Genomic DNA, 25924 nt, shown 5'->3' with positions numbered 1-25924 from the left:
GGTTGTGGTGAGCTGCCTTCTTGAACCGCTGAAGTTGATCTGGTGTGGGTACAGCTGCAATGCTGTTAGGAAGGGAGTTCCAGGATTTTGATCCAGTGACAGTGAATGAATGGCAATATAGTTCCAAGTCAGGATAGTGTGTGGCTTAGAGGGGAACTTTCTGGCGATGGTGTTCCCATGCGTCTGCTGCCCTTGTCATTCTAGGTGGTAGAGGTCACGGGTTTGGAAGGTGCTGTTGAAGGAGCCTTGGTGAGTTACTGCAGTGCATCTTGTATATAGCACACACTGCTGCCACTACGCATCGGTGGTGAAGGGAGAGAAGGTTTACGTTTGTAGATGGTGTGCCGATCAAGCGGACTGCTTTGTCCTTGATGACGTCAAGCTTCTTGAGTCTTGTGGAGCTGCACTCATCCAGGCAAGTGGACAGTATTCCATTACTGTCCTGGTTTGTGCCTTTTAGGTGGTGGGCAGACTTTGGAGAGTCAGGAGGTGAGTTACTCGCTACAGAAATCCCAGCCTCTGACCTGCTCTTGTAGTCACAGTATTTATATGGCTGGTCCAGTTCAGTTTCTGGTCAGTGGTAACCCCTCAGGATGTTGATAGGAGGGGGATACAGCGATGGTGATGCAGTAATGGTAAAGGAGCGATGGTTAGATTCTCTCGTTGGAGATGGTCATTGCCTGGCACTTGTGTGATGCAAATGTTACTTGCCACTTATCACCAATATCTAAAGGTTGTTCAGGTCTCACTGCATATGGACACGGACTGCTTCAGTACCTGAGGAGTTGCGAATGATACTGAACAGTGTGCAATCATCAGCAAACATCTCCACTTCTGACCTTGTGATGGAAGGAAGATCATTGATGAAGCAACTGAAGATGGTTGGGCCTAGGGCCCTACCCTGAACAACTCCTGCAGCAATGCCCTAGGGCTGAGATGATTGGCCTCCAACAACCACAACCATCTTCCTTTGTGCTAGGTATGACTTCAACCAGTGGAGAGATTTCCCCCGATTCCTATTGACTTCAATTTTGTCAGGGCTCCTTGATGCCACATTCAGTCAAATAGTGTTTTGATGTCAAGGGCAGTCACTCTCACCTCCCCTCTGAGTTCAGCTCTTTTGTCCATATTTGACCAAGGTTTACTGAGGTCAGGAGCCAGGTGGCCCTGGCAGAACCCAAACTGAGCGTGAGCGATCAGGTTGTTGCTATTTAAGTGCCACTTGATAGCCCTGTCGGCGACACCTTCGATCACTTTGTTAATGATTGAAAGGAGGCTGATGGGGCAGTAATTGGCTGGATTAGCTTTATCCTGCTTTTTGTGGATAGGACGTATCTGGGCAATTTTCCACATTGTCGGGTAGATGCCAATGTTGTAGCTGTACTGGGAAAGCATGGCTAGGGATGCGGCTAGTTCTGGAGTACAGTTCTTCAATACTAGTTCCGGATTGTTGTCAGGGCTCATAGCCATTGCAGTATCCAGTGCCTTCAGCCATTTCTTGATACATGTGGAATGAATCAAATTGGCTGAAGATTGGCATCTGTGATGCTGGGGACCTCAGGAGGAGGCCGAGATGGATCCACTCGGCACTTCTGACTGAAGATGGTTGCAATGCTTCAGCCTTGTTTTTTGCACTGATGAGCTGGGCTCCTCATCATGGAGGATGGGGATATTTGTGGAGCCTTCTCCTTCTGTTAATTGTTTAATTGTCCACTACCATTCATGACTGGATGTAGCAGAACTGCAGAGCTTAGATCTGATCCATTGGTTGTGGGATCGCTTGGCTCTGTCTAATGCATGCTGCTTCCGCTGTTTGGCATGCAAGTAGCTTCACCAGGCTGACGCCTCGTTTTTAGGTATGCCTGGTGCTGGTCCTGGCATGCCCTCCTGCACTCCTCATTGAACCAGGGTTGATCCCTTGGTTTGATGGTAATGGTATAGTGGGGGATATGCCGGGCCATGAGGTTACAGATTGTGGTTGAATACAGTTCTGCTGCTGCTGGCGACACACTGCACCTCATGGATGCCAAGTTTTGCATTACTGGATCTGTTCTAAATCTATCCCATTTAGCACGATGGTATTGCTGCACAACATGATGGAGGATATCCTCATAGTGAAGATGGGTCTTCATCTTCACAAGGACTGTGCGGTGGTCACTCCTGCCTATGCTGTCATGAATAGATGCATCTTTATTTTTTTTTTCTTGAACAGATTTTAACCTGGCCACCATCAAGGTGTTGGAATTGTCCCACCTCTGTGATATTGAACTGTCCATGTGCTGCTTCCATGGAATGTAACCAATCTGAGCATTGTAAAAATGTTACAGTTCAGTGTAGATTATATATATATATAACAATACCTTTTGAAATGTTCTTGGTTTGTGTAGGCCTAAAGTCATTAATCAGATTTCCCATTTATGGTAGACCCATGTCATATAACAGGAACAGACCAGAAAAGGGTTCTACCGACAACTGAGTCATGCTCGTTGTGGATCTTTAATGATAGAAGAAGGGCAATTATTTCAAAACAGGAGATGAAGAATTAGCTAACTGCCAAAACTGAGGCACACCATTATTTCGCCATATGAACATTAAAACTTAAAATTGCAAGCCCCTGACTGGTAAGACATTTGCATAGTAACAGACAGTGTTGGAACAGGGGGACCCAGTCATTGCTTCTCCAGTACACACAAGAAGTGGTCAGACTAGTTTTAGTCACATTACTGACTGTTGGAGTTTTTTTGAATTTGAACTTCCAACAGGAAAATAAATCAGAAAGCAATTTTCTCCTGGACTAAGAAGACCTCTCTCCTGTCTGCTCTCATCTTGCTCTCACCAGCTACGGAAACCATTGAAGGCATATGAACCCCAAGAGAGAAAAGTCTCCTACAGTGAACAAGGTTTAAGAAGAATACTGCACCCCAATGAAAAGTAGGAGCTGTCTACAATCAAGGATTCTACGGCGAGCTGGAAACACAGAAGCAGTAACAAGAAACCCCTTTAGAGACTGCTTCAAACCTCTCAATTTTATTTTTCTTCTCTTTCCTGTCTCTATTTGCATGTATCGCGTGTTCTTGCTAGCGTGGGCACGCCGTATATCCGTAGTCGTGAACCACATTAGAGTTTAAGTTTAAGGTTTATTAAATTTCAGTTTCTTTCTTTCACCATACAGAAGCCTGTTTATGCTCATTTCTTTGCCTTATAATTGGAAAGCTGTGAACAAGGATTCACAAAGAGGAGCTCAAAACAGTGTGTTTAAAAAAAATTAAACCCTGTTAAAGTAAGACCAGGTGAAGACAGCAAAAGACCCCTAGATACCTTTCTCACCTGGTCAATACAGAAGATGTATTATGGTGCACACAGCCTGAAACACTCACCAAAGGAGGAGAGATTGTACTGAAATAGTATGAGTAACAATAAAGATGTTAACAAAATCTCAGGAATTGTTTTCATATGATCTGTCTCATTGTACTGAAGTATATTCGGATTCTGCCACCACTGCCAAACAAATTCATTTTTGAGAGTCAGACACTTCTTAGGGGACTGAGTAATGTTGTTAGTGGAGCAGACATGATGTTGGTTTAGGAACACACTTGCAAGGCGGCCATTTTGCCTAATACCATTCTTCTAGATTCACAGCTTGACTTGCAGATGCCTTTTCCTATTGTCCAGTTTGAGTTTGGCACCATACAGGGGTCATAACAGACATATGGCACATGATCACAAATACATAACCTTTATTTCAGGAGTTAACTTCAGTTCCTTTTCTTATGATGAGAATCATGTCTAAATATCATCTTACATAGTCAGTTGACACCATTTGTCTAGCGCCTTTTTTCTCCAAGTTGTTCTCCCACCGTTTTATCTGCATTTCATGTTAAAGTTCAGTTTCACAGCTGCCAGAAACTCTTAAAATCTTCACTAAAACAGGCCTCCATCATGTGTAAGCCTACATGTGAGGAAGGTCATTGGCAGTGAACCTGATACTGTCCTTAGTTGTCATCAAACATGCATACTTTCCAATTACTGAACAAATTCACTGGACTAAGAAGACACCTCTCCTGTCTGCTCTCATCTCGCTCTCATCAGCTTCGGAACCGTTGAAGACATAAGTTCCCCAAGAGAGAAAAGTCTCCTACAGTGAACAAGGTTTAGGAAGAATACTGGGTCCCAACAAAAAGTAAGAGCTTTCTACAATCAAGGACTCTACAGCGAGCTGGAAACACAGAAACAGTAACAAGAAACCCCATTTAGACACTGCCTCAAACCTCTCCATTTTATTTTTCTTCTCTTTTCTGTCCCTATTTGCATGTGTGTATTGTGTGTGCATGCTAGCATGGGCTGATTTTGTTTCCTGTCCTGTTTAACTTACTGCCTGAGATAATAATGGCTCTGGCTATTTTTTTTCAATCCAGTTACCCCAGGTTGCTGAGGCAGTTTTGGGCCCTGAGCTGCTGGCCTATCTGTGGTCAGACAATCACAATGTAAGAGCGGCCAAACGTGGAATCATTTTAGTCAGCTGACTCAGTACAATCCCATGCAAGATTTTTAACCATTGAACATTGGACAGAGTTATTGGCCCCTATATTTAACTGTGTGCAGTAGCAGGGACTGGAGGAAGCTGGGAATCACAGGGACGCTGAGGTCCTACTGAATTTAACGGGACAGAGACATGCCGCACGACCTGCCTTCATATAAATGGTGGCAGGAGAGTATGCGGTGATGGGAATCGTGTTTCATGACATTTCACCTGACTCAGCCCCATCCATTGCAGGGATTGGAGGTTAATATCGACCTCAGTGGGCCATCCAAAAAGCAAATACAGTAGCTTTTTTTCAAAAATAATGCTTCTTTCCAAGAGAGATTAGCCTTGCCAATATTATGCGCATTAATGTGAATTATTAGGAGAATGCCAGTCTAGTTGGTGATGGAGTATTGACTGCAAGGTCGAGCCTAATGTTTGCAGGTGTCTAGGGGAAATATTGCAAATGGAATTTTAACTAACCTTGGGTGCCTTATACATCGCAATTCAATTTTTATTCACTTTACAGCTCCAATCTTAGATATGTTGGAAGTGAGGCAGAAAAGTGAGGGTGTACTCTGCTCTGTAAATGTCTAAAATTATTTACTTCATATAGGGATAATGTTTTGGCTTGAACAGAATTGTAAACTAAAGTACGGACTTGTCACTTAGCTAGCTGGAATGACCAAGATACAGTACTAACATACATTTGGCAGAAATAAAAACAGAATGTGCTGGAAATACTAAGCAACAATGTCACATCTAAATTCTTTTCATTGTGTACAGTCTGTTCATTTCAATTTGTGGGTACCTTTAAAATGTTTTTGTGTGGTCACGCAAGCACAGCATGTTAAAGGGGACAGCTTGTGAGGGACCTGTGTGATACCTTCCGGGTTGCTGTGTGGCTGCACACAGGGAACACTGCTCACCAGATCTGGCAGAATCTGTGGAGAAAGCAACAGAGTTAACGGGCTGGATTTAGCAGAGGAAGCAGGTGTCCCCGCTATGGCGGGCGGTGGAATCCAAGGCTGCAATTCGCTTGCAGCAGCCAGTGAAGTCTCTGCCGCCCCTACTGAGGGCAGCGAACCCCACCCCCACCCAAGAGCTGCTGGCTCCAGTCAGAGGGCTAGCGGTTCAGCAGCACCATTGCTGGCAGTGGCCACTGCTGGGGCTGCACCTGGAGGATGAGGCGCATCGATGCCTGTGCACCCTCGTAGTCAGCTAAGTGGGGTCTGGGGACACTGGGGCCACTCAGGCAGGCCTCAGAAAGGGGAGTGGCGGGGGGAGCAGGAATTTGCTGAGGGCAGACGGTGCCGTTACCACGGGGAGGGCTATTGTTGCCGGGGTCCCCTACATTGGCCAAGAGTACCTAAAAAGGGGCCCGCCATGGTAAAATTCCAGCGGAGGTGGCCAGAGACCCTTAATTGGCTACTTAAGTGACCCAATTGTGCTCCACTGCTGGCAGAATTGTATGGGGGTGGGAAGATGTCAGGCACATCTCCTGACACCTTCCCATGCCATTTTTCCAGCCCATCGCAAAGGGCTGGTAAAATTCAGCCCAATGTTTCAGGTTGGTGCGCTCTCATCAGAACTGGAAAAAGTTAAAGATGTAACAAAATTTATGTAAGGACAGCGGCAAGGAAAGGGCAGAGGGGGAAATAACAAAAGGGACAGTCATGATTGGATGGAAGGCTTGAGAATTTAAGGACAACAGGGCTGCTGGTGCAAACTAGAGGGATGGCTTTGGGGGAAAAAAAGTTCAATTGCAACCCCAGGATTTTGAGGGAGGCCTTGAAATACGAACTTTAATAAAGGTATTAAAAGACATGACGCAGTTCTGTATGTAATTTAGTAATATTGTGAATTATGTAATTTATTGATGATCTTTAATTTGAAACCTCATTTTGGAATGTAATTACTGGAGTAAAAAGTGGGGATTAAGGGAGTTAACATTTTTTGGGGGACTGTTTGATTTGTTTGTCATCGTTTTTCTCTTTCTCACAAGTTTTTGTGGCTGCTCAGCCAGGATTGGTTGTTTTCATCAGTCCTCAATCATCTCTTAATAGCAGTTTTCTAACCACTTTCCTTGCTTTTGATATACACTTTGCCTGCCTCCAGTTTTGATTTATAGCTGTTTTCTTTTGAGTCAACAGTGACAGATATGTGCTACAGGAAGTAGCAATATGCCCTTCACAGAGGACAGTTAGACTTTTCCCATTTTTTCTCTCCTGCCCCCTCTCTCCCACACCTCCCCCCCCCCCCCACACACACACACCTCTTCCTTCCACTTAGGCTGCATCTCAGCTGAGAGAGGATTTCCACATATTGTGGAATTGCCGCTTCCAATCATGGCCTTGGCTCATTAACTTGCAGGAGGTGAGATTGCAGGCCTCTGCCAGGCAGTCGTGGAGTCTTGTTGCAGCAGGCACCTGGGACAGATATCTCTTCATTACTCAAAGCACTTTGTGCCTATCTCTTGGTTAAGGCAGTCACTTTGTCGATCTGAAGGATGTAAATGACATACAACATCATGGAGGTCATGGTTTCCTTAGTGCATATTGCCTACATATGCATAGGCATATGGTCCCCTGACAGGGGGACTGGCCCCAGGAAAACAAGTAGAGATGGAGAAGGTGTGGAACATGACCCCAAGTGGTTTTCCAACTCCGTAGATTTGTCAAAAAATCGGTGGGGAGGAGGAGCCATAAAGTTTCAGCCATAATGTATCCCAGAGGATGCATGTTCTTTAATGTTTTATATATCATCCTGTCACTGATTTACTGCGATTGAGTAATTAAAATTTAATTTTATTAAATATTATGGGTGTGTTATTTTTTTTTTACCTTCAAATTATGCAGTTATGTCCATATTTTCATGAAATTGTAAATCGACGATTTATGTAGAAATGCTGAGAAACAGTAATGTGGTTTTAATGGTGTTTTGCGAATGCTTTAAGAAAGTGGTTGATGGGGTGCGGGAGGAGTAGAGATGTGTTAGTATATGGGAGTTTCGGCGAAGTGCGTCTTTGGGAATCAAAATAGTGGGCGGGTTACATGTTCTAGGTATACTGGGAGTGGAAGCATTGGAGTGGTGATGGAAAAGTGAAGGAGCAATGGGGAATTTTGGAGAGTAATCTTTGTGGGAACAGTTAGAGCGGGGTTGCATGGGATCAATGGTAATGGCCAGACAAGAGCCCTGATGTCTGGAGTCCTCAGTGGGGGTAGTGTAGTGGAGTCCAGCTCTTAGCTGGGAGACTGATCTAGGAGGATACAATCAAAAGTATAATAAATAGATAATGTTAGGCATGATGGAAATTGTGTGATGGTAAAAGCTTAATAAAATATTAAAAAAGTAAATGTTGTACTTCCAGAATGTGCACACTACACACAACTTTCTAACTTATACATAAAATAAGTAAGTGAGGTTTGGTGTAGCTGTAGCATATTAGCAAATTAAGAAATAAGAAACCTGTGTTAAAATAGTACATTATACAACTTCACAGTAACCCAAAGTGATTCATAGCCACTGAAATACTTTTGAAGTGCAGTCATTGTCTGCAGTCATTGCAGCAGCCAATTTGCGCACGGTAATGTTCCACAGATAGCAATGAGATAAATGGCCAGAAAAAGTGTTATTACAGATGTTGGTTGAGGAATAAATTTTGCCCAGGCCCTGGGAGAACTGCCCTGCTCTTCTTTGAATCATGCTCCGGGATCTTTTGCATCCAACTGAGAGCTTAAAGTCTCATCTGGAAGTCAGTGTCGCTGACAGTGTAGCACTCCCTCAGTCTGCCACTGAATGTTTGTCCAACTGATCACTGAAGTGTAAAAACCTTGCTTTCTTCTTGTCCCAGTTCTGGTGAATTAACTAGATTGAAACTGCTGCAGCCGAGTGTACAATTTTATTGTGTGATCACATGAAAAATTGCTTTATAGCTGTGCCTCAGACAACCATTCCATCAAGTAGATCACTGGAGTTGACCCTGCATGTAGATGCTGAAAGCAGGCACTTTGGAACTGGATAATGTGAGTTTAATCTGGCCTTTCTTTTGGAAGAGATGAGAAGTGTTTGAGGTATAAAATCTTCTGCCTTTGTTAACTGCTGGGAAAAGAAAATTGGGATGAAAGTAGAGCTTTGAAATGGCACTACATGAACATTAGTGCGTATGTGATTGATCGGTCCAAGCAAAATTCCTTTAACCACTACTTTTAATGCAAGTCCATATCCATTTGAAATAAATGAGTCAGTGGGCTGAATTTTAACTTGCAGACCTGCTCGCAGCAGATGGGGGGAGGGAGGATGGCACGTCAGAAATCCAGAACTTTCAGCAGCATATTTATCACTGGCTTTTTAACCAAACCTCTGCGTTTGCATCTGACTTCCAGGTTTCCCTACCGTTTAGAGTGAGTGGGCATGATGATGACCGGCAGCAATCTATTTCAAGGGCCCTGCAAGGATCAGATTTGAAGGATGTTAAAGTTGTGTAGGAAGAGACAAAATCTGCAGAAATTGAGTCTCGATGGGGCAAGGCAGCACCACACTTCAGCAGTGTGTCTCTGGACATAATGCTGCAGGTTATAAGGGTCCACAGAGAAGGGCGTGGTTGCTTCTGAAAACAAGGAGGCATGGTTGGAAGTCGCAGAGAAAGTTAGCTGTAAGAGTGTGATGCCTCGCTCCCAGATATCTTGCTGCAAAATCTGCAGAAACGAAGGTTCAATGTGGCAAGGTAGCACCACACTTCAGCAATGTATCTCTGGACATAATCCTGTGGATTAGAAGGGTCCACATGGAGCATTAAGGTTAAAAGAGGTTCAGTGACTTAATCGGGGCAGGAAAGGTAATAGCATGGCACACTCAAGTACAAAGTCCCTCATTCTACCTTCCCCAGCCTTCTCCTCAAATCACCACACCTTGCAGGTGCACCCATCCCTCTTGTCGAGGCACCACTTCACATCCCCATCTGACCAGCCACCACTGACGCTCACCCTCATCTTACTGAAATGTCACACCCATCCCTTACAGTGACCCTCCACAAATGTTGACCTTCCATCCTCTCAGTACATTCCACTTCTCTCACTCATAACTCGCTTTCCTTTGACACATTGACAACTGTGGAGGAGGAGATGCTGAAGATTTGAATGGTGTGCCTGGTCATTGACGGTAGAGAGATGGGCGTGTCGTGTCCTGGTGGCAGAACTAAATATCACACCGCCACATGACATACGACTCTCAACCAAGTCGATTTGACGTCGACAGGCAATGAAGAATGATAATGTGCACAGTGATGACTTGGAACCCTTGCACCTTGTCAGTTCCATTCATGACTTTACTCTCCCACAGGTTCTACAGGCATTCCTCAGGATTTGATACAAGAGGAGGATGAAGACTCCCCAGAGGCGGTCATTTACTCTGAGGAAGCACCATCCCAAGACTTGTGCACGCTCCAACAGCTCAGATACGCCCACCTCATTGAGTCGTCAAGACAGGGGTTGTCACATGGTGAATCTCACATCACAAGTGAGCAGGTGTTAGAGACTGGAGCAGCATTGGGAGTCCCTGTCGGAGGGCGCAGGATGCTCTAGGTGCTACTCAGCTGGACGCAGACGCTGAGCCTCGGGCACTGTCAATGAACAGGACTATTCTGGAGCAGCAGCAGAGAATGTGTGAGGTTCTTTCAGCATTTCCAGTTGCACCACGTACAATTAGAGAGAGATCGGAGAAGTCTGACTCTAGCATGGGTGCCATGATGTCTCAGGCCTTTGCACTAATGCCCACCTGCTTGGAGAATCAGACACGACAGGCAGTCGAGTACATGCTAGTCCTGACCGATGGCCTGCACACTCAGTCTGCCACTTTACGCAGGATAAGAACATAAAGGAGGGAAGAAAGTCTCACCTCAATGCCTCACTGGAATGCAGCCAAGTGCTCTTGGCTAGCAGGCAAGTGTGGGTAGGCTTTGAGATAGAGGATGGAGAAAAAGCCATGGAAGTGATCCCTTGTCCTACTCTCCCCCATTCAGAGCCACGCATGCTGACTTCCTGTCTCAATGACAGAGGTGCAGGTGGGGGCAGTCTTTGGTGGGACTCTCAGGACCCACAACCCAGGCAACATCTGCCATAAGCATCAGAGCAGTGAGGGCATGGGAACGCGCAGCCTGCCTCCAGCTCTATTGAAGTCACGGGCTGCGTCATGTAGGAGTAGTCAAGAAAAGAAGATAAACGATTTGTAGTTGCACAAGGGTGTTCACATGGGTGTTTAACGTAGTGTCACATTTCTGTTTCTAGACCGTAAAATTTATATCACTGCTTCGTTGTCCCGTCTTTCCCATTTTTGCCTGCTACTTACCAAATGGCCTTTTGCTTTATGCAGAAAGGATTGACGAGAGTTACAATGAGTGGGTGTCTGTGAAAGGGATGGATTGCTAATTGTGGTACTGCTTTGTGCTGGGGCTGAGGAGGCACTGTGGGTTCAGAATTTCTGTGCCAGCACTGCACTGCCTCAGATTAGCTGAAGTGTACCTGAATCAGACCTCCTTGGGCCTTGGACATCCCTGGCAGCAATGTGTGCAGTTACTGGCGGGTTTCCCATTTACTTTTTTTTCAAAGTTTATCTTTATTTTAGCTTCTATCCTGATCCAATCATTTATTTTGCTATCTGAAATTTTAAATTAAAAGTAAAGGGATTCATTGCTTTTAATTTCCTGGTTTGCTGTCTATGAGAATACTTCAATGTGCTCGGTTATTTCCGATGCTTGCTAACATTCTTGCTGCTGCATGACTGTAGATCCCCTTGACTTGGCGCCAGATTTATACTGCCATCAGGAAAGGGGAAATTGGCACCACTGTGATCCCCAGATCTTTGTGAGCAACTTTGTTCGAGGTCAGCAGCAAATACAAAACCCAGCCCATTATTGTAATCTTCAGCCTAAAGTCTAAAAATATTTTTGAATGCACATTGTGGCAATCTATACAATAATATGCAATTCACATTTATATCGCATCTGTATTGTAGGAAAAGTTGTAAAGTACTTCACAGAGGTGTGATCAAAAACTGGATGTTGAGACAAAGGAGGAGAGATTAGGAGAGGTGATCAATGTCTTGTTTAGAGATACAGCACTGAAACAGGCCCTTCGGCCCACCGAGTCTGTGCCGACCATCAACCACCCATTTATACTAATCCTACACTAATCCCATATTCCTACCACATCCCCACCTGTCCCTATGTATTTCCCTACCACCTACCTATACTAGGGGCAATTTATAATGGCCAATTAACCTATCAACCTGCAAGTCTTTGGCTTGTGGGAGGAAACCGGAGCACCCGGAGGAAACCCACGCAGACACAGGGAGAACTTGCAAACTCCGCACAGGCAGTACCCAGAATCGAACCCGGGTCCCTGGAGCTGTGAGGCTGCGGTGCTAACCACTGCGCCACTGTGCCACTGGATGAAAGTGGGTTTTATGAGTATTTTAAAGGAGGAGAGGGTAAAGGGAAAAGGGAAAAGAGATGCAAGGTGGCCAGAGGAACAGAGGAATCTAAAAATAAAATCTCATTAGAATAGCAACTGAGTTGCTGGCAATTTGTGAGACATTTGAACAGACAATAGTTATGAGACCTTTTTATGTTTCTCATCAAATATTTTTATACCAAAACTCTCTAGCATGAACTGACTGCCCCCAAACTCCAATCGCCTCTGTGTGTGTGTATGCACAAAATGACATTGATGTTCTCATTGATGTTCGTTTTGGTTGAGTGCCTGTCTATTTCTCTCACTTGTTAGAGAAAGCCCTCCTGAGAATTATGCTGTCAAAAATAATTAACTGAGCAGGGACTTGACCAAGGGGAATTAGTGGAGAAAGGTCTATTTGAGTTTGTGTTTACTGGAACAGTTGGAAAGGTCGATTGGAGAACAAAATATTTTGTATGCTTGTTGCAGAGATGTGCTTGACATGGGTCAGTTTTTCTTTGCCATTTTGTCTGTTTCTGACAGCAATAATTTGTCTGAGAAGCGCTAAAGACCATTGGAAAGAAGAGTAATGGTGAAATAAACCTGCTGCAGAGGAAATTAACAAGATAAAGACAAAAGCAGAATGCCCAATGCACTTTAGGTCAGTGTAAAAAAGATATGGGGGCGAGATGCATGACATGTCAGAAAAGCTGCAGATGGATTCTCTTGACAAGACGAGCAGTAATGGCTATCACAGAGATATGAAGCTTTCTGTTGACAGCTTCCAAAAACGCCTGCTGTGCAATATTGCTACCTGCTACATCATAGTTTTACTTTCACTTTTTAAATTACAAGAGAAACTTTTAGCCTACTTTTCTATTTCTTCAGCTTTTTTGTTTTTAAGATTCACTATTGTAAGATGCTCGCTGGAATTCTCAGGGCACTGTACTGGACTTAAGTTCATTGGGGCTGGTTGTCAGATGGAAGGCAGGTGAGGTGGGAGGAGAAATCGCACCACCCACAAATGGCACAAACCATTTTAATGTGATTGGCCAGTCTCCAGCTCATTGATTGAGAGGCGGGGCAGGAAATCTGACAGCTGTTCTGCAAAACTGAGCCACAAGGTCGCACTTAAGAGTGGGAGAGGGAGGGCATCAGGGTGGAATGGGGGGGGGAGAAAGAGTTGGGCACAGGGGGACCAGCAGCAGGCCGGCGGATACTTGTGGAGCCAGGAGAAACACCCATGTTCTTTCTGGCCCCACAAAAATCAATGACGCAGCTTTTAAAGGATTCACGGAGTAACCTACAGCAGTCCTTTTAACGATCTGGATCTCTATTTAATTATTTATTGTAGTAATTTTTCAAATAGTCATTCTTATTCCTTATGTCTCCCTGATACTGCCTCTAGGCATAAAACTGAAAACTTGACTGAGATCATCCATCGGATGACAGCCATTCTAAATTGTCATTGGATGCTAATTTTCTTTCCAATTTGTTTTATCTGCTGCCTTTTGGTTCAAGGCATTTTTGCATAATAGATGTCTTACAGAACATTTTTTTTTACCTCAACAGAGGTAATGTGACTCACAGGCTCCTAACTGTTAGCCCACCAACAGGCTCATTTGGTATCAGTGGCATTCTGATGACTAAAACACAGGACAGTGATGTCTCCAGTTTCTTGTGGAGGGTTCTTCCAAAACCCCTGATATGCTATGAAAGCACCTGACTGGCAGCTGTGATGCCTCTAATCAAATTCACCTTTTACTGTAGTTGGCCAGGTTCCAAATTGTATTGGAGATAATCTTCTGTAAGCCTTATTACAATGTTGAAAATCCTGTTATAATTATCTTCCGTCCAATTTTCTGTTGCTGAAAGGACAGATGATAAACACTCGTAAGGCCCTGAAAGTCCTTAGGACTTCTCCTGATGTCTTGCCGTAATTTTAGTGGGTGATTGCTAGACCTAACAGAGAAACAATATAAAAGGCCGCTAGGACTGATTCTTCTCGGGTAGGAACAGGCGTAGGCCTCTTAGCACCTAACCCTATTCCACTATTCAGTGAGATCACGGCTGATCTGCAGTCTAACTCCATGTGCCTGCCTTTGCCCCATGTCCCTTAATAACTTTGATTCATAAAAATCAATTAATCTCAGTTTTAAAATGAACAATTGACACAGTATCAATTGGCATTTGTGGAAGAGAGTTCCAAACTTGTACCACCCAGTCACAGCGAGACCAGTGGCAGGAATAAGGGAGCAGCAGCAGAGAGCGAGAGCACAGAGAGATCGGCGGCAGGGATAAGAGGGTAGTGGCAGAGAGCGAGAGCACAGTGAGACCAGCGACAGCGATAAGAAAGCAGTGGCGGAGAGCGAGAGCACAGCAAGACCGACAACAGGGATAATAGAGCAGCAGCAGAGACGAGAGCACAGTGAGACTAGCAGCAGGGATAAGAGAGCGAGAACAGAGCGAGACCGGCGGCAGGGTTAGAGAGCAGCAAAAGAGAGTAAGAGCACAGCGAGACCGGCAGCAGGGATATGAGAGCAGTGGCAGAGAGTGACAGCACAGCAAGACCGGCAGCAGGGATGTGAGAGCACAGCGAGAGCAGCGGCAGAGAGCAAGAGCACAGCGAGACCGACAGCCGGAATAGAGAGCGAGAGCACAGCGAGACTGGCGGCATGGATAAAGAGTGAGAACAGAGCAAGAACAGCGGCAGGGATAGAAAGCAGCGCGAGAGAGCGAGAGCACAGTGACACCGGCGGCATGGATAAGACCGGGCTCGAAAAGAAAATATCAAAGTGTGATGTCACAGGAAAGCAGATAAGTTATTGGTCGGTGAGTATTTCTCTTTTTCTCTGGAAACTAGGGCATTCATACAAATTTTGAGCTGGGAAATTAAAAATTTCAATCCGGGTAAGAATAACAGTAAGTGAATTAATGGGTTTAGCACAAAGCAGGTTGAGAGGCATTAATTAAAATTAATAGTTTAAACAAGGTACTAACTAAATTGTAAAAGAGGGAATAGGGTTTTTTAATCATAGATGAGCAGCTGCGACCTGTTGCTTGCAATTCTTGCGCTATGTGGGAACTCCAAGACACTTTGTGTGTCGTAAGTGTTTCCAGCTGCTTCAGCTCGAGCTCAGGATTTCCGAGCTTGAGGGGCAGCTAGAGTCACGGCAGGACAGTTTCCTGGATCATAATTTCCAGGATATGGTCACCCCACAGGCAGTAAAAATTCATAATAGCAGATGGGCGGCCATTAGAAGACTGGGAAGAGGCAGGAGGTGCAGGAGACTTCGGGGTGTGTGCCAGTCTCAAACCAGTACTCAGCATTGGAGACTGCTGGGAATGAAGTTACCTTGAAGGAGTGCAGCCCAGACCATGGCAACGATGGGCAAAGAACTGTACAGGAGGGAGCAGCAAAATGCGGAAATGCAGTTATTATAGGAGATTCCATAGTCCAGGACACAGGCATTTCTGTAATGGTCATCATGAGTCCCACATGGTGTGTTGCCTCCCTGGTTCCAGAGTAAAGGACATCACAGAGAAGGTGCAGGATATTCTGCAGGGGAAAAGGAGTGAGACGGAAGTAGTGGTGCATGTTGGTACCGACGGCGTAGCAAGGGCAGGTATTGAGGTCCAGTGGTCAGATTTTCAGGAGATAAGGCGGAAGTAAAGAGTAGGAACTCGAAGGTAGTAATCTCTCGATTACTCCCAGTGCCACATGCTAGCGAGAGCAGAAATAGGAAGATAGGGAGGATCAATGTGTGGCTTGAAGCATGGTGCAGGAGAGAGGGTTTCAAATTCTTGGAGCATTGTGATCAGTTCTGGGGCAGAAGGCACCTATTCAAAAAGGACGGTTTGCGTCCCAACTGGACTGGGACCAAGGTCCTCGCGGGGAGTTTCACTACTGTGGTTGGGGAAGGTTTAAATGAAATTGGCAGCGGGGTGGGCACCAGCATATAGAAGTAGAAAAGAGGAATAAGGTGTATAGTGTGAGAGTGTTGGACAGTACTAGAGAAGGGAGTAGTTCCATATTAGATAGGAGCAGACTGAGAAGGGCTACAAGGCATGCAAAGATGGGATTTTAATGCATGTATGCTAGGTGCAAAATGTGGTATATGAGGTTTGTGAGCTACAAGCACAAATAGCAGTATGGGAATATGATGATGTGGCCATAACTTAAATGTGGCTTAATAATGGTAAGGACTGGATGCTTAATATACAAGGATATAAAGTGTTCAGAAAAGGCGGAGAAGGATAAAAGAGAGTTGGATGGCAGTATTGATTAGGGAAGGCATTGTAATGTTGGAAAAAGGAGATATCCTTGAGGAGGCAAACTCAGAATCCATTTGGTTAGAGTTCAGAAGCCAAAACGGTATGGTCATGCTACTAGGTCCGAAGAAGGGTCACTAACCTGAAACGTTAACTCTGCTTCTCTTTTCACAGATGCTGCCAGACCTGCTGACTGGTTCCAGCATTTCTTGTTTTTTCTTAACAATAACATGCAGGTTTTGGACATCACCCACAGTACTTACATTTAAAAAAAAAATCATTCTGTGGAATTTACTGATTTTTTTTCATAAGCTATTATTTAAAACCTCCCTAAAAACCCTACCCCTTTGACCAAGCTTTTGGTCACTGTCCTAGTATCTCCTTATGTGCTTCAGTGTCAAATTGTGTGTGGTAATGCTCCTGTGAAATGCCTTGGGATGTTGTAATATATTAAAGGGGCTATATAAATGCAAATTGTTATTACAAGTATGTTAATGTTTCCACGAGTTAGTGATATGATTAGAAATAAATACTACAAGGTTGCAGCAATAGGTTGCATTTCACACAGTTTCTGGTGCGTTAGCCATTGGAACTCTCATTCTAACAAAGTGAAAAACTGTTGGGGGAAATGGAGCTCGTTGCAGCATGTTGGAACACCAACTCAGTCGGACAGAGCAATAGGCTAAAGGTTTGATCCTCTGCTGAACTGAGTTTCTGATCCTAACCGTATTGTTAGGGTAATTGGGAATTCTAATCCTAAATGACCTTCCACTCCCTATGCAACTGGTTTGTGAAATCATATGCAGAGGCCTCTGAGTAGGTTGGCTGTAAACTCTCTGTAATCAAGGCCTGGATGAGGTAGAACATTCTCCAACTTAATATTGGCACAGAGAAAACTGCATCTAAGTCCTTGCACCTCCCCTGCTCACTTAGGCTGAACTCTGGTGTGTGTAGTCATAGAGCCCAGCTCAGCTTCAAACCCAATATCCCATCCATCACTAAAATTATGTGTTACTACATTTCCAATATGGTCCTTAACTCATTCTCATTGCTGCTGAACACTTCAGCGATGCTTCATTGGCTTCCAGCTCAATTTCTACAATGTTTTCCTCTCCAATTTCCTGAATCTTCCACCTCCACCTTCATGATATACAATTCATCCAACTGCTGTGCACATCTGATCTCCTACTAAATATTGCTTCACTATCACCCCTATCCTCACTCATTTCTAATGGCCCTCTGACCCCAACATGTTAAATTCAGACTCCTTGACAAGTTTATAAATACTGTCACAGCTTTGCTCTACCCGATTCCTGCAGCCTCCTCTAGCCTTATGTCCCAGGGCACATGGTTCAGTTCCCTGACTGAAGACCTGTGCATTTCCTCCCTCCCTCCTAAAGTTTAGCCATCATGGTGTTGCACTCAGAACTGTCTTCCTAAACCCCAATGTTTTGCCTTTTCGGTCTGATCTTAAAGTCTCTTCAAAATCTATTTCTTCAGTCACCTTTGCAAATTTGTTTTCAGCTCTGTGCAACACCTTGGAACAGTTACTAAGTTCAAGGTTCTATATAAATACAAATGATTGTGGGAGTTATGTGGCTGCAAGAGAGAAACTGAAAGTGAATAGTTTTATATTAAATTTGAGCGATGTGAGAATTTGACTGAAGTTAGGATTTTTCTGCAGTTTATAAACTGTTTACAATAACTATTGTCTTATATCTCTTTATTTGCAGGATCCAATGTATGGAAAAGGAAAACTTGGAGAAATTCAAACACTTATACTCGGAATGTTAGACACATTCAATTATGAGCAAGTGAGTAGTCAGGGAACCAGTTCTGAAGAAAAATCACTGACCCCCCCCCTCAAAGGAAATGTTAATTGCCAATCATGTGTCATGTTCTCTGAGACTTTTAAAGGGAGTAAAGGTTGAAGAATTATTTTGTTCACAAAGTGGGAGAATTTATTATCCATTTTTGACCCCTTTGTCAGTATCCCAACATAACATTGGTAACTACAATTCAAAAGCACTTCAAAAGTGCTTACTTCACCGGCTCTGAAGCTCTTTGGGGCATCTTGAGGTCATGAAAGACACCGTATAATTGCCAGTTCTTTCTTTGATGGACTCTCAATTCATCGATTCATTTGGGTTAGGTACGGAATAAAGATCCACCTACATTGTTTCAGGGTTTCCCATGATAGGTATGAACTAGAAACTGAAGGAGAATGTGGCTAACCTCTTTAGTGACAAAAATACTTGAGAACATTTTACAGAATATAATCAGTTGTTATCTAGAGAGCAGAGACTATAATAGTTAGCAGGTATTTGCAAGGAGACAATCATACCCACAACTGTGCTGCAATTCTTGGTGCACATAATGGGATTGGTTGAAGATAATACGGTGAATAAAATCTAGTTGGGTTTTTAGATGGTATTCAAATTAGGGCCACATGTAAGGCTTAACAGGACAATTAAGATTTATGGAATTAATGGCAGACTGACCAATTGGATTAAAAATGAGTGTAGCAATGGAAAGCAGAACATTGATGATAAAATGCTTGGAGACATCTGCTAGGAGTTTTATAGTGTTTACACTATTCATAAATGATATTGAAAGAGGGTGCTTTTAGTAATATCAAAAAGAAGTTCTTGCTTGAGATGGGATTTTGATATTTAGGATTTTAATGTCTCAAGTGTCCCTTTCCTGCCCATATTGTGGGTTTAAAATTGTGGCCAGAGAGTCTGATTCAGCTCCATTGTCGCTTACAGTGAGTGAGCTCCCAGCATTTATGCTCCAGGCTCTCACATGAAGGGCTAAATCTTCTGTGCCCTCCACTGAGGTTGGCGGCAGGCAAGAAAAACAGCGGCCTGCTCATGCCGGCCATATGTCACGGAGATGCCATAGTCTTCCGTGTGGCGATTTATTTCAATACCCGGGGCGCCCCCCCCCCCCCCACCCCCCGATTACATGGAGGGGGCGGGCTGTCCATCCCCTGTAATGGCATCAGCTGCCTTTGTGCAGGCACTGATGCCATTTTTAAAGGGCTGTCAGCCCTACCGGCAGATTTAAATATTTAAAGATAAAGCGAATGGGAAAAACAATTAAATACAATTATTTTGCCCCTCTCCCACCTCCCAATAACCATACAATTATTAATTTTCCCTTTCCTCCCAAAACACTTCTCTATACAGTCTGACCTCCCCCGCCCAACCCCCCACCCTCCACCCCGACCGCCCAAAACTGCATAAACTTTAACTTCCAACCCTTTCCACCATCCCCTACACCAATGATGTGACTTTGACCCCATTTCCCCCTGCCCCACACTGAGAAACTTAGCTCCTCCCCACCGGTGTTGCGCCTCGTTTCCCTGGATGGGGATCCCAAGGCGCGGAGTGCCAATCAGCGGCAGCAAGATCGCACCAGGACAGATGGCGGAAACATAAGTTTAATTAAGGCACTCATTTACATTTATTTAACGATGCAAATGGGGGTCCCGTCGCCGAGCAGTTGTGGGGGGGGCCCGCTACAAGGCCTCACTGCCACCAGCAATATCCGGCCGGGCCCTCCTGGCGTCACGGTGCGTGGCAGCCCTCTCTCGGAGGCATCTTCAGGCACGCCCCCCCCCCCCCCCCCACACCATGGACCTTGACACCTGGGGGGGAACTAAGTCCAGCCTGAAGAATGGCCTTTTAGTTGAGGTACCAAAGCTGTACCAGCATGTGTCGTCATCTTCAGGAGTAGGGGGAGAAAGTCAGAGCAGATATAGAAAGAAATAAGGAAACAAAAAACAAAGCTGAGAAGTTGTTGATAAAGGAAGTGTGATCTACTGTTGACTTGAAATAACTTGCATTAATTTAGGTTGAAGTGAGTGCTTCAGAAAAGTTTAGATCGTTGGCTAAATCTTTAATTAAACCCTTGGGTGCATCAGAGTGCAAGTTTGCTGACCTCTGCACCTTCTGTAAAAGCTAATTTAATTTCTCAATTTGCATATATCTAATTTGTGAATGGATCATTTGTTTTCTGTTGTCCCACTTGGTCTTCAGTATCTGTTTGCAAATGTAAATTTCATATTTCTTTATTAATGAGAGTTTGTAACTCTGGCATTACAATTCCTCGAGTTATGAATATTTAAGGAGATTGAGACATCTGTGCTATACACAGTATTCAGTTGAGTTTCTTTTGCTCTAAAATGAAAGTAATTTACTGAAAACCATTCCAACTTAAATTATGGAATAAAAGAAGGGCACATACTGACGCCACTATTTCCATCCAGAATGGAGATGATTGGATACTTGCCCCGCCCATCATGCCTGAATGCCGCTCTGCTGTGACTGCGATTGATTTTACGCACATCATTTATACATAGCAATCCACCACTGCCTGCATTTTGCCTTTATTGGGATACATTGCGGCAGTTTTGGTCATGAGTTCTGTTTCCTCTGGTTCATAGAGAATCTTTTTATGTAGATTTTGTTTGCTGTAGTGCGTTGTTCAAATAGACTCTGCTGAGTAAATAGGCTTTGCTTTAAAATAGACTAGTCACACCACGCCTTTAACTGATATGACAGTCAGATACTGACACAGTAGATACTGAAGAAATGTACATTAAAGCAATAAAAACTTGTAGTTAAAATACCGAGATCCTGGTCTGGAGAAAGGGCATATTGATAACTCATTACTGTCCTCTTAATTCTCTGCCATCCTGATATTAAATAGCCCTGAACTGATTTCACTTCCAGGAAGGAGGTGCTATCTCAAATTTTCCTCCCTGACATGAGGAGCCAACAGCTCCTAGTCCCCACCCTAATTTCCAAATAATGGTTTTCTAATTTCACATTCACAGGATTTTGCTCTTCAAACTTTTTAATTCCCCATCCTGTGAATCAGAATAACCATTCAAACTGCATTGTGAGATTGCCAAAATGTCTCTTTCTGCTATGTACTGACCTAGCTCTATTAATATAAATCTGGAGAGCTATTTCCATTACATCGGATACTTACACCATCTCACTCAGTCTGTGGAAACATCTTGGACTGATTTTAAGAACACCACTCCAGATTTTGTGGAACAATTATTCATATTTCATCAATTATTTTTAATTTGGCAGCCAAATAATTTAGCAGGTCTACGCTGACTCTCAATCTTGCCTTTCAACTGGCAGGTGTATCTGGAAAGAGGAGAATAGTAAGATTATCCATCTTGTATTTTACTGGTTCTTTAATCAAGTTTCCTTGTATTTATTGGCCGTTTTGCTATTGAACCCATTCTCTCTTAATGGATTAGCTGCATCTAATTATATATCGTGTAGAACCCATCTGTCTAACACCATTGATAAAAATGTATCAGCTCAGTGAGGCAGCTTTGAAGAGAAGGGAAGTGATGCCCGGGCTGTTGTGGCATCAAGGCATGCTCAATTCCAAAACGCATGAATACTAAAGCACATACCAGAATTGAAGTTGGCCAGCATGTTGCCTGTTGTTGAGGAAATTGTATGATTGCATAGAGTGTTTCTGTATCACAGCCCAGAAATCCCAAATGAAATTAGGGCAGGGTTTCGGGGGGTGTCCTTGTCTTTCTTTTATTATCTCTGAAAAACAATAGGCCATTAATAGTGGTTGATATAAAATTCTAAAGCAGGAACTTCATTTTTTAATTTGTCTCCCTACATTTTACTATCTTCTTTCTGTGGCATCAGGCATTCGAGCGGTGTTGGAATTTATTTCAGTCATGCATTTTATGGCATGTCAGTTGAAGGCTCTGTTTTGGTGTGCTGATTTCTAGAAAATAAGGTCTTTTCAAACTACAATTACAAACCACTTTTCCACATCAAAGTGACTTATCAGAAGGGACTACACCATGACTGAGCAGGATCAACTGTGGGTATTTGAATTTATTATCTAAGCAATTCAAGGCCAAGGAACACAGTATGCTAATAAAATGGGATAGCGACAAACAGCATTGTTTGAGTATAGTTTAACCTTCACCAAAGAGATATATTCATCGTTCAATATCTTGCTACCAGTCCTTGTATAGCTAGTTAATCAGTGGTCAACAGCATCAACATTTTAATTTCTAGGATTGCTGCTGTTCTTTAAGAACTGCTGCATGGTGTAGATTAATTGGGTGATTTGAGGTCTGTGAGATAATAGTGGAGACACAAGGGATTGTGTCTTAGAGAAAAGAAACTGGGCCAGTTGCTAACCCAATAGCTGCAGGACGACTACGTTATGGATCTTGAAAACGCTTTGCACTTTTTTGACCTCCTCCTCTCCTCGAGGAGTTAATAAATGCTTGAGTACAATCTGGTGGGAGGTGGCCCCTCCATTCCTATTGGCCATTCTTTATGTATGAGCCTAAGACAGTGACTACTGGTTACGCAACAGTGGATGCCATCACAATAGAGTCCATTTCTTTTCTTGCCTAGAATCCACATGCTTATGCTTTCAACAGAAGTAGGAGGACTGAGTAGCATGACGGATTGTTTTTAGTTTTATCGAGAGGCAGGTAATGTGACAACTATAATTGCAACAATTTATTTTTTTAAACTTTTGCAACAAAATATGATTAAACACTACAGGAGTGATATGTGGCACAAACACCTTGAAAAGGGAAAATTTCCTCCTTGCTTAAGTGGATATTTGTATCACTTGGTGTTTTTTGTAGCTTAGACCATGCTGATCCCAGATTCAGAGCTGCCTATCGAATGTGGAACTTGCTGCCACGGGAGGTGGTTGAGGAAAATTGTCAGCTGTGGCTCAGTGGGTAGCACCCTTGCCTCTGAGTCAGATGGTTGTAAGTGCAAGTCCCACTCCAGAGACGTGAGCACAAAGATCTAGGCTGATATTCCCAGTGCTGTCTTTTGGATGAGACATTAAACTGAGGCCCTGTCTGCCCTCTCAAGTGCATGTAAAAGATGCCATGGCACTATTTCAAAGGAGGGCAGAGGGGTTATCCCCGGTGTCCTGACTAATGTTTATCCCTCAATCAACATCATAAAAACAGAGTATCTGGCCATTATCACACTGCTGTTCGTGAGAGTTTGTTGTGTGCAAATTGGCTGCTGCATTTCCCACATTACAACAGTGACTACACTTCAAAAGTACTTCATTGGCTGTAAAGCGCTTTGGGGATGACCTGTGGTCATGCAAAGTGCTTTGGAAATACAAGTCTTTGCTTTTTTCTTTTTAAAATAGCTTAGGTGCTTTTAAAAAGAAGCTAGACCAGCACATGAGAGTAAAGGGAATAGAAGGTATGCTAACAAGCTGGGATGAGGTAAATAGAATGGGAGGAGACCTATGTGGAGTATAAACACCAGCACAAACTATGAGAACAGAAAATGCCAGAAATACTCAGCAGGTCTGGCAGCATCTATGGAGAGAGAAACAGAGTTAACGTTTCAGATCTGTGACCTTTCATCAGAACGGCAAAAGTTAGAAATGTAACACTCTTTGAGCAAATGAAAGGGGGGAGGGGGGGGAAGAAGAACAAGAAGGAAAGTCTGTGATAGGACGAAGGAGGGAGTGTTAACCGAATGCAAATGGATGCTAAATAGTTATAGTGAAAGACAAAGCATGAGTCCAGAGAGAGTGCTAATGGCAGAATAATGAACAGCTCTACAAAAGCAAACACATGAAAAACAAGTTTAAGACTAGAACATGGTTTCAAAATAAATAATTAAAAAATAAAACTATATAAAATAAATAAATAAAAAATAATGGGACTCATGGTCTGAAATTGTTGAACTCAATATTGAGTCCAGAAGGCTGTAGAGTGCCGATATGGAAGCTGAGGTGCTGCTCCTTGAGCTTGCATGGAACTTCACTGCAACACTTCAGCAACCTGAGGAGAGAAATGTGGGCATGAGAACAAGGTAGTGAATTAAAATGGTAAGCAACCGGAAGCTCGGGATCATGCTTGCGGACCAAGCATAGGTGTTCTGCAAAGCAGTCGCTCAGTCTGCTTTTGGTCTCCCCAGTGTAGAGGAGAGCACATTGTGAGCAGCGAATACAGTATATTAAATTGAAAGAAGTACATGTAAATCACTGCTTCCCTGTCGCAGTTCTGGGAGGTAGGGGAAGGGGTGTGGGCCGAAGTGTGGGAAATGGGTCGCGCACAGTCAAGGATCCTGTCAACCACAGTGCGGGGGAATCCTCAGTTGAGGAAAAAGGAAGACATATCAGAGGCGCTGTTGTGGAAGGTTCCATCATCAGAACAGATGGGCCAGAGTCAGAGAAACTAGGAGAATGGAATCCTTACAGGAGACAGGGTGTGAGGAAGTGCAGTCGAGCTAGCTATAGGAGTCAATGGGCTTATAATATATACTAGTGGGCAGCCCAGAGATGGAGACCGAGAAGTTGAGGAAGAGAAGGGGAGTGTTGGAGATGGACCATGTGAAGGTGAGGGAAGGGTGGAAATTGGAAGCAAAGTTGATGAAGTATTCCAGTCGGGCGAGAACGGGAAAACTTAAACTTGTTTTTCATGTTTTTTCTTTCTTACAGAGCTGTTCATTATTTCACCCCTTCCCCTCGCTCACAGAACTGTGACAGGATTTCGCTTGTTCTCAATTTCCATCCCACCAGCCTCCACATCCAAAGGATCATCTTCCGCCATTTCCGCCACCTCCAGTGTGATACCACCACCGAACACATCTTCCCCTCCCCTCCTCTATCAGCATTCCGAAGGGACTGTTCCCTCCATGACACGCTGGTCCGCTCCTCCATTACCCCCGACACCTCGTCCCCATCCCACGGCACCTTCCCATGCAATCACAAGAGGTGTAATACCTGCCCTTTTATCTCCTCCCTCTTCATCATCCAAGGCCCCAAACACTCCTTCCAGGTGACGCAGCGATTTACTTGTACTTCTTTCAATTTAATATACTGTTTTCACTGCTCACAATGCAGTCTATTCTATGTTGGGGAGACCAAACGCGATTGGGTAACTGCTTTGCAGAACACCTCCACTCGGTCCACAAGCATGATCCCGAGCTTCCGGTTGCTTGCCGTTTTAATTCACCACCTTGTTCCCATGCCCACATTTCTCTCCTCGGCCTGCTGCAGCGTTCCAGTGAACCACAATGCAAACTCGAGGAACAGCATCTCATCTTCCAATTAGGCACTCAACAATTTCAGACCATGAGCCCCAATATTTTTTTTATTTTTATTTATATATTTTTTTAAATTATTTTTTAACCATGTTCTAGTCTTCAACTTGTTTTTCATGTTTTTGCTTTTGTACAGAGCCATTCATTATTCTGCCATTAGCAAGCACTCTCTCTGGACTCATGCTTTGTCTTTCACTATAACAGTTTAGCACTTCCATTTGCATTTGGTTCCATGACATCTGTCATTTAATCTCCCCCCCACCAGTCCAATCACAGACCTTCCTTCTTGTTCTTCCTCCCCTCTTTCAAAGACTGTTACATTTCTAACTTTTGCCCTTTCTGATGAAGGGTCACAGACCTGAAACGTTAACTCTGTTTCTCTCTACACAGATGCTGCCAGACCTGCTGAATATTTCCAGCACTTCCTGTTCTCATTTCAGAGTTCCAGCATCCGCAGTATTTTGCTCTTATACCGGCACAGACTAGCTGGGCTAAATGGCCTGTTTCTGTGCTGTAAATTCTATGTGGATGTATGTTATGCTGAGTTTCACATTGTTATTATGGTCCTAATTTTGAGG

At 43.8% G+C, this 25924-nt stretch overlaps 1 protein-coding gene across 2 annotated transcripts in view; it reads left to right on the top strand.

Moving 5' to 3' along the window:
- The window catches only part of vps8 (VPS8 subunit of CORVET complex), a 715536-nt gene that overhangs the window by 399740 nt on the left and 289872 nt on the right, over positions 1-25924 (top strand). For both annotated transcript variants that reach the window (XM_068035875.1, XM_068035876.1), the window contains exon 41: positions 17976-18056. In XM_068035875.1, the coding sequence (XP_067891976.1) occupies positions 17976-18056 (81 nt within the window). The remainder of the gene's footprint in view (positions 1-17975; positions 18057-25924) is intronic.

Source organism: Heterodontus francisci, chromosome 7, assembly GCF_036365525.1.
Source record: "Heterodontus francisci isolate sHetFra1 chromosome 7, sHetFra1.hap1, whole genome shotgun sequence".
Classification (NCBI taxonomy): Eukaryota; Metazoa; Chordata; class Chondrichthyes; order Heterodontiformes; family Heterodontidae; genus Heterodontus; species Heterodontus francisci.
This window is presented reverse-complemented; position numbering and strand designations above follow the sequence as displayed.